Below are 12797 nucleotides of genomic sequence, written 5' to 3'. Positions count from 1 at the left end.
TCATAATGTTCAGGCTAGAAATTAGTTCTCTTGTTGACATTAACTTCAACATGATGATTCGGTTTAGTGGTGTTTATCGGTGTGGTTCGGTTAAAAGTTAAAACCGAAATAAAAATTAAAATATTATTTAGTTTTTAAAATTACAACTGAATCGACCGAAATAAACTTATTAGGCGAACCGAACTGAACTAAATTTCAGTTTGTCCGGTTGAACCGAAATAAGAATTTTGATAATAGAAATATTTTTTTTCTTTTTGTTAATTTTTGAATTTTTAACATGAATTAAAATTTTTTGTTGGTATCTAACATGTTTTAAACCGAAACAAGCATTATACATTATGTAGTATTTTTTTGAATTTAAACAGTTCATTTGTTTCGGATAAGGGACGTGTTTAAAAATTTCGATCGGTTCAGTCTAATTAGTTTAAAAAAATTTTAAACTGAACAAACCAAACAATTTAAAATGAACCAAATCAATCGGTTATACCGGAAAAACTAAACTAAACCGTTTAATCCGAACTCTTTCAGTTCGTAAAACCGATTAAACCAGACCCGATGAATACCCGTAATTCGCTGCACAAAAGAAGAAAATTGTAAAAATGAATTAAAATGTGGGCTTATCTGTAAAAAGTAAAAGCTGGGTTTAATTTAATTGTTATTAGGCGTCAATTCATCAAGCCTGCCTGCCTCTTGCTCGGCCGTCATTGTGGGTCCCACTTCTGACGCAGTATGGCTTACGTTCGGTTACCTTTTGGATTCTCTGTGGCACATGAATCTGTGGCAATGTTGGTATGTTACTAACTATTTAATTGTAACTTGTTAAGAGCTCTCAAAGTCAGTTTATCATTTTAAAATCACAAAAGTTGTCTAACTTTATTAAAGACATCAAATATATACACATAAATACAATATGAGTATATTTTAATAGAATTTTAGGCATAATATCTGATGTATATATTACCTTAAATAAAATTATGCATTATATGTCAGTTTTTATGACTTAAAAGTATAATTGTGGCCTAAATTGACCCAGAACATGCACTTTAATTACATTCTAAAAAAAATTGTGCATAATATTTGATTTATCTTTTTTTATTTACCAACAAAATGTCATGCAAGTATAAAAATTATAATTCCAAAATTATCTGTCAATTATGATATTTTTTTTTATCATTGATGTAGCCAATATTAATTTAAAAATATCACTAGACACACAAACACAATGTAAATAAATCACAAGTGAAATTCAGCATAAATAATTTTATTCACATGTAAATAAATTCATAAATTAGTTCTTATATATTTTTAAAATTTTAGAATTAGCCTAAATTAATAAATAAAAAAAAAAATCAAAAGATTGAGCCTTCAAATCAATTAAAAGCAGCCTTTTGAAGTGTTCTCAATTTTACCAGAAAAAAAGAATTATATGCTTAAAACTTTAGATGCAAGAATTAAGTATGCTTTACAAAACCTTCTCAGATCAGGCAAGAGTATATTGACAACATAAATTTATAAGCAATTAAACCCTCTAAAGAAATGAATTACTGCTATGATTATTCACATGCTGTTAGTTTTCATTTCTACCAGAGGAGAGAATTAGCACATGACAGTTGTTCCTACCTTGTATTTTTCACAGCATAAAGCAACACCTATAAGCAAAGAAGCAAAATTATATTAACTTGACATTTCATAAACTGGTAAATATACATCAGCTATAGATCAAATAACAAAAGGTACTGAAATTGTACCAGTATGTTTTAGTTTGCATTTTGAGTCTGCATTTTGTGTACCAGTGCATTATCACAAATGAGCAGCCTATTTTTGATGTTGGTATGTACTGAAATACATGTACAGTTAATTTTCTGCACCAGTACGTACAAACTGCAGTTCAAATATATGTACCAACTACAGTTAAAATACTGGACCAGATAAGGTACTGAAAGTGTAACATTACGTACAACTACAGTTGAAATTCTTCTGAATTTGATTACACCAATACGTACCAACCAAAGAAAATTTAATAATGAAATAAAAAATAGGACAAAACAAACTATGTTATAGAAAAGAAGTTGATCTAATTAGTCTAACCAGTTCGCCTTTCTCAAGAGATCCAAAGGGTATTATCTCGTTCAAAGATTTCTCTCCAGATAATATAAACACGCCACTTGAATTTCTAACACTTTGTTTCTTCATGTATATCTCCACATTTTCAGCTAGGCAAGATGTCTGTATCGACACCAGCTGCATGAAAAAAATAATATAAAATAGTCACCTTAATCATAAATTGTCAAATACATTTATTTTTGAGTGAGACTGTGGTACTTTAGGACTAAATTTGAACCGATCAACATGATTTCCATATGAAAATGTACTTGAAGACTACATTTTACATTATTTAGAATCTTTTTACTATTTTTTTAGATAGGTAGAAAATCACTGCATTTGAATGGTCTAGAATCTTTAGATCAAGTAATTTTGACCTATTAAAAAAATAGAAAAAAAATCATAAAAAATGTAAAATTTGATTTTACAAGTACATATTCATATGGAAATCATGTTGCACGGTTCAGATTGACAGTTTGGACTTTGAAAAGAGAGGTATTGACCAATATGCACTATGCATAGTACCATAGCCTCACTCTTTACTTTTGTACAATTACTTTGTTTAACAAAGAGAGAGAAAGAGATGCTAACATGGCAGAGGTGACGGATAGAAACTGAAGACCGGCAACTAATATAAGTCTTCTCCATTTCAGGTGAATTTGATCCATTGAGCGGAACCAAATTTACATTCAGATTCAACTGCAAAATTACAAAATGCACCTCATAAAAATTAATCATACACATATATACCTCATTATTTCATTTGGTTCAGATGTTTCATTAAATGATTTATTTGACTTCACAAGAAGTTTTATCAGGGGTAATTTAGTCATTATTCTTTGATTTGACCCTGCTTTGACATCTGGTATTAAAATTTACAATCAGGTTCAACTGCAAAATTACAAAATGCACCTCATAAAAATTAATCATACACATACCTCATTATTTCATTTATTTCACAGGTTTCATTAAACTGATTAATTTTATTTCACAAGAAGAAGTTTTATCAGAGGCAATTTAGTAATTTTTCTTTGATTTAACCCTGCTTTTACATCTGGTGTTACAATTACAAAATGCACCTCATAACCTTCAAATTTAATCTTTCCAAAGACACTTTTGCACATACTGTTAAAAAATTAATCATACTGGCACACATACATACCTCATTATTTTCTTCTTCAGAATTTCTCAGGTGCTGTATCAACTTGGTCAAGCGCGGGACCCTAGCATGGCGGGACCGGGTCCCATTGCGGCCCCATGCTATCAGAAGTGACGAGTTTAAACTGTCCTGTAAATTTTCAATTTCGCCAATTTCTCTCTCCTCATTTATGCTTTGTCTAGATTTTCTACGCCTCTTTGGTCTTTCCTCGGGAGGAGGTGGTGATTGTTCCTCTGACGAGTGGGTCCCGTTTCTCGCCACATTAACCTCCTCAATGCTGTCTTGCTGTTCTTGTGTCTCATCGTTGTCAGAACCTGTACATGCAGTTATGAAGAAATTTATTTGTATCATAAGGAAAAGACAGGGAGCAACTTGGTCATTTCTTCTTGATTAAATCATTTTTTACACAGGATGTTATTTGCAAAAATATCCAAAAGAAAAAAGGCGTAATTACAGAAATGGTCCTGAAAATATAACTCAAACCCTATTTTGATCTCAGTATTTCAGTGTTTGTACCAGATTAGTCCTACCATTATCTTGAAAATATATGATATGTGGTATAAGTATTTATGACACCTGAACTGCTCGTATGACTACATGCATGTGTTATTTGAAATGCTGTGATGCTGAGATGGATCGAAATATTACTTTTAACAGTTATTACTGGCAAGACCAAATTGGTACAAGTGAGAAACTTTTAAAAGAACAATGAAAATATTGTACCTACAAGGATCAACATGGAAAAGAGATGATACTATAAGGATCATTTGAGTTAATTACTCATAAAATATTCTGGGTTTTAGTTGCAATTGGTTTTCCAGTAATTAAATAAGACAAGGTATGGCCTATCAATAATTTAATTTACAACAACAGCAGTTTCTACTATGCATTGTATTTCATTTATTTCAGATGTTTCATTCAACTGATTTATTTGACTTCACAACAATAAGTTTTATCAGGGGCAATTTAGTCATTTTTCTTTTATTTGACCCTGCTTTAACATCTGGGTGTTCTTTGCAAATAAAAAAATCTGAGTATTTGTTGCAAATCATCAAAAGGTGGACACTTCCTAGAAGTACTGTGCAAAAAAAAAAAATGCATTGTATCTTGGATGTTTATTTCATTTATTTCAGATGTTTCATTAAACTGATATATTTGACTTCACAACAAGAAGTTTTATCAGGGGCAATTTAGCCATTTTTCTTTGATTTGATTCTGCTTTAACATCTGGGTGTTCTTTGCAAATAAAAAAAATCTGAGTTTTAGTTGCAAATTATCAAAAGGTGGACAATCCCTATAAATACTTTAAAAACAAAAAATCTTTTGGCCTATTAATAATTAAAAATGTACTTTTAAGTATATATTTAATTCCATACAAAATTAACCTTTTAAAATATCCACTATAAAATGAAAAAGATTTTTATATATTCAACCAAATTGACTAAGAATATCACAATCTGATAAATCTATCCAGATTTTTATATATTTGACCAAATCAACTAATATACACCATAGACCTGATATGGTGTAAAACAAATAATAAAGTAATTGATATATTACCAGAAGGGCCCATATCCCGGGCGGATCCCGTGCCTCTCTTTCTCGATCTCCGGGCATTAGCCGATACAGGTGACTTTGCGGCACTTTTCTTTCCGGCCACTTCTGATTGCCGGCGAAATGTCTCTGCAATCGAATCTTGGATCTACCATTAAAACCAGAATTCAGTATATAAACTAAAGAGTAATCATACATTAAACTATAAGCAATGGCAATAAGCCGATTGGTCGAAAATCAATAAATTAGTAAGTTCAGGAGTAAGGGTATATAATGATGAGTTCACATCCTCTGAGATATCTCAAACAGTCAAACTTTTGAGTTGGTTTGTGGAAAATCTGGACCGTTCAAATCCTTTCGGCACGAATCTCAAAGCACAATAATACTGACCCCTTGTATTTTGAATAGGTACCCAAAAAAAATATTTGGCCCTGCTTTAGATAAACTGAAAATTTGAGATATCTCAGAGGATACAGACTCATATAATGATATGATATAATATTATAAAGAACTAAAAACTACCAGCTTATTCCTTAGTTTTTCCTCTTCATTAAAAGATAGTTCCTGCAATAAGGAAAACCAGTTTTAATTCAACATATACCAGAAAAGAAATAAAAATAAAAACATTCTGAAATTCCAACAAAAGCACTACTTTTGAATGGTCTAGAATTTTTAGATCAAGTGCTTTTCTACCTATCTAAAAATATAGTAAACAGATTCTAAAAAATGTAAAATTTGATCGACATGTACATTTTAATAATTAGATCATGTTGAACTGTTCAGATCGATTGTTTGGACTTTAAAAATGAAGATATTGATGCATAGTAGGAACCATTATGCACTATGCATACTACCATAGCCTCACTTAAAGAAAATATGACATGCCAAAATTCAATAAAAAAAGATATACATCAAAAAATGTAGTACCTCTTTCTCAAATCTGTCAATATCAGGATACAGTGCGGATATCAATTTATCAAAGTTGGGATCATCTCTTAGAGAACGACGGCTTGCACAATGGGTACGGCAAGCTGGACACTCATTATTGCTAAGTAAAAATAATAATTGTAAATTAATAGTTATATAACCAGATATTTACCCTATAAATACCAAGAAAAATAATTAAGGTACCACATGCCTGATTTATTATTTTCATATTTTGTTTCTATTTGTGTACATACCAGCTTGTATTTGTACCAGAGTAAACTTATATGTCTTCACATTGACCATTTTACCCTTATAGGACATACACTTGCATACCCTAGACACATGCTTTTATTTTGCTAAAAAATGGATTATAAAGTAGTAGTGATATAGCCAAATAGTTACCAGCTATTACAGGCTATTACAGCTTAAAACAAAGAAATTCATCCCCTTTAAATACCGAGAAAAAATAGTTAAGGTACCACATGCCTGTATAATAAAAGAAATGGATGATTTATTATTTACAAATTTTGTTTGTATTTGGGTATATACCAGCTTGCATTTGTACCAGATTAAACTTGTATGTCTTCACATTGACCATTATACCCTTATAGAACATACACTTTACTAAATAATATTACATACCCTAAACGCATGGATTTGTCAATACAGTCACGACAAAACCGGTGCAGACATTCCATAACAGTTCGGGTTTTCCGGATTATTCCTGAAAAAGTTTCAAAACAAAAATTTGAAAAAAAGTTAAATTTTGGCAAAGGTGCAATCATATTAACATTCATTGATAGTAAAATCAGTACCAACTAATTGCAAACTAAATGCAAAATTAGTTTAAACTCTTAACTGCCTGGGGTTAATTATACCAAAGAAATTACAGCATAATAATTATTGCTTTTGCAAATTGAAATAATAATTATAATATTGGATATAAATTAAAAGGGATTTATAATGCTGTACCTAAACATATGGGACATTGCACTTCCTTTCGAATTTCTTCTAGTTTAACATGCACAAACCTGAAACAAAAACTATTGAGAGAACAAAAAAAAAAAAAACCAGCAGAGAGGTACTGTACCGTTTTGGGTCAGACAACATTGGTTCGTTGGCACATTGAGTACCATTTTTGGTACAGAGTACTGTACCATTTGAGCAACGTAGCGGTCGACCCGGCACAACTGGTACATAAGACCCGGTATAGTAGTAATCCTATAAAATACCAATATACCACCAAGTCACCAACTATTTAGAGAACAAACAAAAAAAAACAACAGAGAGGTACTGTACCGTTTTGGGTCAGACAACATTGGTTGGTTGGCACATTGAGTACCGTTTTTGGTACAGAGTACTGTACCGGTCGACCCAGCAACTGGTACATAATACTATAAAATACCAATATACCCACCAACTATAACCTCATCCTTCACATGTTAGAGAGAAAAAATTGATTCTTTTAAAAAAATCAGAACTCAGAAGCCACTGTCTGACAAACAAAGCACTTGTAGAAATTAAGTAGAGAGGTCTCATTATAGAGAACAAAGAGGTTGGCGCATGCAAATCGATGCTAAAATCGAAAGAAAGAAACGAGAAAGGTGGGAGCTTTATTACTGGTTGGTCTGATCGAAGCTGTCAGAGGTGTCGCTGTCGCTACCTCCTTCTTCTCCTTCCCCCATGGAACCTCTCTCCATGGCTTCCTCCTCCTCCTCCGCTTCTTCTTCTTCTTCTTCTTCTTCCCTCTCGTCGTGCGATCGCATTTCCCTCAACCGTCTCTCTTACGCCTTTCTTGATTATGATTTGGTGGTAGAGAGAGAGGGCATGCAAGGGAGAGAGAAGGAGAGAGGGAAGGGAAGGGATGGGATGGGTTATTGGTCGAGTGCTCTCTCTCTTCTTTCTCTGGGTTCTCTTTCTCTTTCTCTCCTTATAATAGCCGTGATGTGGCACCGTGCCACCTGTTTTTCTTTTCTTCGGAATAAGAAGAGAATAACAAAAGTACAAAACCATGCAGCTATTCTATTCCGCTCCCACAGAACTTCTATTTCTTTCCCTTTTTTTTTTATTCTTTTTTCTAAACTTTCTAAATCGAATAGCTTCGACCAAACATCAGATCGAATTGGTTGGTCCGATACAACTATTATGCTACTAGTGAATCTCCATTTCTTTCCTTTTATTTTATTTTATTTTTAACTCTCATTTCTTTTGGGCAATCGAGGGTGTGTGTGTCAATTTGTATTGAATTAAATTCAGTCTAATTTTAAGCAAAGCTATTTGTTTTTTTATTAAAATTCGTGCATACTGGATTGTACGAATTTTAAAGCTGTCCTTACTTAATTTAATGTGAATCAAACGAATTCAATGGAACGTCAGAATATACTTCACTAATAATTGTAATATATACATTAATATAATTTCATTTCTCGAGTTATATAGCTCTAGACATAGAAAATTCTAGCTATTTTAAAATATACACATGTTTATATTATATAAAATTGAAAATTATCTTGTCAGTTTTTTTTAGAAAGTTATCATTTATTATTACTAATTAAATTTATTTCAGTAATATCATATTAATTTAGCCAATAGCATGCAGCAGTAATTCTATACATGCATTTGGATAAAAAGAAAAATGAAAATTACTGTAGCCAAGAGCCCAAGACTAAGAAAAATACAATCTTAAAATTTTATGTGCTTTTCTTTCTCTATTTGAATAGCTTATTCCGGGCCCAATTTTAAATGATAGAATAGCCCCATTGCTATTCTCGGCTCCCATCCGGGTAAAATATTTAACAGAGCAGCTTTAGCTTCATGCAGCGCACAATCCATATGCAGTGTTGTTTTGATATTATATCGTTGGTACTATGTGTGTTGTATGAAGATGAAACCGCTCTGTTAAAATCTATACCAAACTAATTTGTCAATTTTTGTTAGAAATCTATCCTTTCTTATAACTAATTAAATTTATTTCAAAATATAATATATATAAATTTAGTTATATAGCAGGTACATTAGAGGTTATATATTTCAATAAAAAAATAATATAAAATTTACTATAGCCAAACCTAAGAAAAATACAATCTTAAAATTTCCTTTGCTTTTGTGTTTTTTATTTACAATTGCTTATTCCCAAGCCCCCTTTATTTCCTCTTTGTGCTGACATGTAATTAGTTTTCATTTATAAATAGAAAGAAATAACCATGACAAACATTTTGCTGTTACAAATAAAGAAGATAAATTTTGATGTTTACATACTTGAATCTGAAAAAAATAAAATATTTTGCCAATTATGCTATCAATATAATTAATCATATTTTTTCTTTATTTTCATACTGAAGCCAAGTTACCAAAACAGCATTTATTAATATTTAATACCCCGTATGAGTATAATTAATGAATCAGTACAATGTATAATTAATGAATCATGAGTACAATGTATAATTAATGAATCAGTACAATTCCTTAAATTACAAATACCCAATGAAAATTGAGAAAGAAATTTAATTCAAAATAATACCACACATGAAATACCACACACAAAATATCCAAAACTATTTTTATTTTATTTTATAAAAGTGAGTTATTTCCACCGATTTTATTTATAAAATGAAATCATACATTTGTCAACAAACCGGTACCAAACCACTGGTACTAGTATGAACAAAATATCCAAAATTATTAAAATATATTTTTTGATTGACACAACCTGACATGACACGACTTAGTATGAACCGACATGGCGGTTGCACATTTCTTACCTTCACCAACTCCTCGGCGAATTTTTACAAGTGAACATACGACACGACTTCTCTCTTCATCGCCTTTCTGCATGCCAATTTCATCTCATCTGCTCAGTTCCAGGCTCTCCTCTCTTCCTTGGATCCTGCTTCCATCAATCACTTGATTGCTTGTTTGAGCTCTGTTACTATAAGAATGGAACAATATCTACGAGGATAAAAAAAATACTATTGCCGAAGTACACTGATAAAAACGTGTTATTTCTAAGCATATCAATATTACCAACAAAAATATAAAAAACACTTTTATCGTGGCAAATACTGTCTTATTTTTGTAGTAACAGATCTCTTGTTCTTTATATTAAACTTTAATGCATGCAACCGCAACATGTATCTGATTACTATCTCGTTCACCAATTGGAAAACATTCAGCTGCTAGCTGCTATGCATAGTACCATAGACTCACTCAAATCCTACATATCCCTAGTTGTTTAAGAATTTCTATCTCCTAAGTAGGGCTGTTAAAAGAGCTCGCGGCTCGTGGCTCGCTCATGACTCGCCTCTAGCTCGCTCGGTAGTGGACCGAGCTGTTAACGAGCCAACTCGGCTCAGGCTCGGGCCAAAATAAACGAACTGAGTTAGGGGTCAGCTCGGACTGGGCCAGCTCGGCTCGTTAAACTACAGTGGATTTAGGGCTTAGCCCCATATAATTTTAAGTCCAGTCCCATTTTTAAAGGTGCAATTATGCAAAATTGATGTATTTTTGGTTTGGGAAGAAAAGATATGGGCTTCAGTTGCTTGAAGATGTGCATGCTGGACGATTTCTTAAATTTTTTGAATGAGCTTTCTTATTTTTATATTTTTGAATTTGTATAATAGCAGCTCAATAAAGCCCAGCGAGCCAGCTCATCAGCTCACGAGCTAGCTCGAGCTGGCTTGTCACAAGCAAGCCAGGGGTTTTTGGCTCGGGTGACCTAGGTCTAGCTTGCTCGGTCCAGGCTCGAGCCAAAATAAACGAGCCGAGCTAAGGCCCAACTCGGCCCGAGCCAGCTCGTTTACACCCCTACTCCTACAGTAACATAATATTTCTGTTTGAATCTGAACCGTTCAATTAGAATCCACATGACTATTAAAGTGACCCTGTGCGTTCCACCTCAAACCGAAATGGTTCAGATTTTAATCGGACGGCCTTGATTCAAACAATAATATTTCGTTACCTCAGAGGATATGGAGTCGTTGTCAAACGGATTCGTTGTCTATAGAATTGGCATTTTACAAAAACAACAAAAAGTAGTGCCGTAGTGGTACAGAAGTAACAGAACCCACTCCTCTCTTCCCCTTGCATGTATGGACCCCACCAGTCAGTCAAGTCACGCGATTACAGAGTAAAAGACAAAAAGAGATGTCTTAATTAAACAGAACTCAAAGAGAGAGAGAGAATGAGAGATGGAGAGGAAAGAAGAGAAACCTTGCATCTTCTTCCCTTCCAATTATTCTACGCCTCAGATCACCTTTAACTAGTTAATTGGTGTTAAGAAATAATGTGTTAGTGTTTTTACCTACATAAAAGCTAGCATGTATATACGGTACGTGCTATGGGTTGCATAGAGGGCTACAGTGCTACGGCTCAATATTTGAGTTTTCAAAATTCTAACGGTCGATTCGAATCATTCATCTTGTTCTCCATATTAATATGTGTTTGGAGACCAAATTTTACATTTTTTGGAAACTTTTTACAATTTTTTTAGATAGGTAGAAAATCACTTGATCTAAAAAATTATATATATATATATATAGAGAGAGAGAGGTTGGCTAAGATCAAAATGGTAGTTCCTGAACTTTGGTGCTACCAATTCGTTTTTCAATTTTCAAAGTTCAAAATATTGATTTGAACCGTTTAAGTTGATCTCTATATTAAAATGTGCTTGGAGACCAAATTTTACATTTTTTCTGAATTTTTTTACTATTTATTAAGCCACTTTGAAAATTGCTGATCCAACGGTGGCTTCTGATTTTACTGTTTTGTTAAGTCACCGTTGGATCAGCGATTTTCAAAGTGGCTTAATAAATAGTAAAAAAATTCAGAAAAAATGTAAAATTTGGTCTCCAAGAACATTTTAATATAGAGATCAACTTGAACGGTTCAGATCGACATTTTGAACTTTGAAAATTGAAAAACAAATTGGTAGCACCAAAGCTCACAAATTACCACTTTGATCTTAGCCAACCTCTCTCCCTCTCTCTCTCTATATATATAGAGGAGGGTTCAAATGCCTTCATTTTTTGTGTCTCCACAATGCTTTCATTTTTAAAAACTTTAATAACTCAAAATTTAAAACTTAAAAATCAAAATAAAACTATTAGATATAATCTATGTTATATTCTTTATGTGCTCATAAAAAGTTATCACATTTTGATTTTGTTTAAATGTGAATATATACGTTGAAAAATCAACGTATAGAAATTATCCACATTAGTGTGTTTTTTACAAGCTCTTGATGACAACCAAAACAAAATTGGAATGTTATAATTTTTTACACGTTCATAAATAAAATGATATAGATCATATCTAATGATTTTATTTTGACTTTTAAATTTTAAATTTTGAGTTATTAATATTTTTAAAAATGGAGGCATGATGAAGGGATTTGAACCCTCCTCATACATACATATCTATATATATATATATATATAGGAATATGTTAGCATGCTATGCATAGCATAGAGCCCCTCCATGCAACGCCTTGGATTTCGACTTTTCAAAATCCTAACGGTCGATCCGAATCGTTCATCTTGTTCTCCATATTAATATGTGTCTGGGGACCAAAATTTACATTTTTTGGAATTTTTTTACTATTTCTTTAGATTTATTGAAAATCGCTGTTTAAAAAAACAGCGATTTTCAATAAATCTAAAGAAATAGTAAAAAATTTCCAAAAAAATGTAAATTTTGGTCCCCAGACACATATTAATATGGAGAACAAGATGAACGGTTCGGATCGACCGTTAGGATTTTGAAAAGTCGAAATCCAAGGCGTTGCATGGAGGGGCTCTATGCTATGCATAGCATGCTAGCATATTCCTATATATATATATAGAGGTTGGCTAAGATCAAAGTGGTAGTTCCTGAGCTTTGGTGCTACCAATTCGTTTTTCAATTTTCAAAGTTCAAAATGTCAATTTGAATCGTTCAAGTTGATCTCTATATTAAAATGTGCTTGGAGACCAAATTTTACATTTTTCTAAATTTTTTTACTATTTATTAAGCCACTTTGAAAATCGCTAATCCAACGGTGGCTTCTGATTTTACTGTT

General features: G+C 32.3%; 1 protein-coding gene across 1 annotated transcript; it reads right to left on the bottom strand.

Annotated features, from left to right (window-relative positions):
• Positions 1-1426: 1426 nt before the first annotated feature.
• LOC144545247 (putative E3 ubiquitin-protein ligase RING1a) lies at positions 1427-7651 on the bottom strand. The gene is made up of 10 exons (XM_078293838.1): positions 7364-7651; positions 6716-6774; positions 6386-6467; positions 5744-5864; positions 5339-5380; positions 4823-4964; positions 3266-3576; positions 2695-2802; positions 2089-2241; positions 1427-1649 (listed from the first exon to the last, which is right to left on the bottom strand). The coding sequence occupies exons 1-10, from the start codon at positions 7507-7509 to the stop codon at positions 1617-1619; spliced, it is 1197 nt and encodes a 398-aa protein (XP_078149964.1). The 5' UTR covers positions 7510-7651; the 3' UTR covers positions 1427-1616.
• Between the last annotated feature and the right edge of the window lie 5146 nt (positions 7652-12797).

This window comes from Carex rostrata, chromosome 27 (genome assembly GCF_964058835.1).
Source record: "Carex rostrata chromosome 27, lpCarRost1.2, whole genome shotgun sequence".
In the NCBI taxonomy this organism is placed as follows: Eukaryota; Viridiplantae; Streptophyta; class Magnoliopsida; order Poales; family Cyperaceae; genus Carex; species Carex rostrata.
The sequence above is the reverse complement of the archived record's forward strand: the minus strand, read 5'-3'. Positions and strand labels throughout refer to the sequence as shown.

Coding starts and splice junctions, on each gene's coding strand:
- LOC144545247 (XM_078293838.1), bottom strand. CDS start 7,509: ATGCGATCGCACGACGAGAGGGAAGAAGAAGAAGAAGAAGAAGAAGCG. Junction 6,468..6,715: donor GCAATGTCCCATATGTTTAG/GTACAGCATTAT, acceptor AAACTTTTTCAG/GAATAATCCGGAAAACCCGA. Junction 4,965..5,338: donor AAAAACTAAGGAATAAGCTG/GTAGTTTTTAGT, acceptor TTTTAATGGTAG/ATCCAAGATTCGATTGCAGA.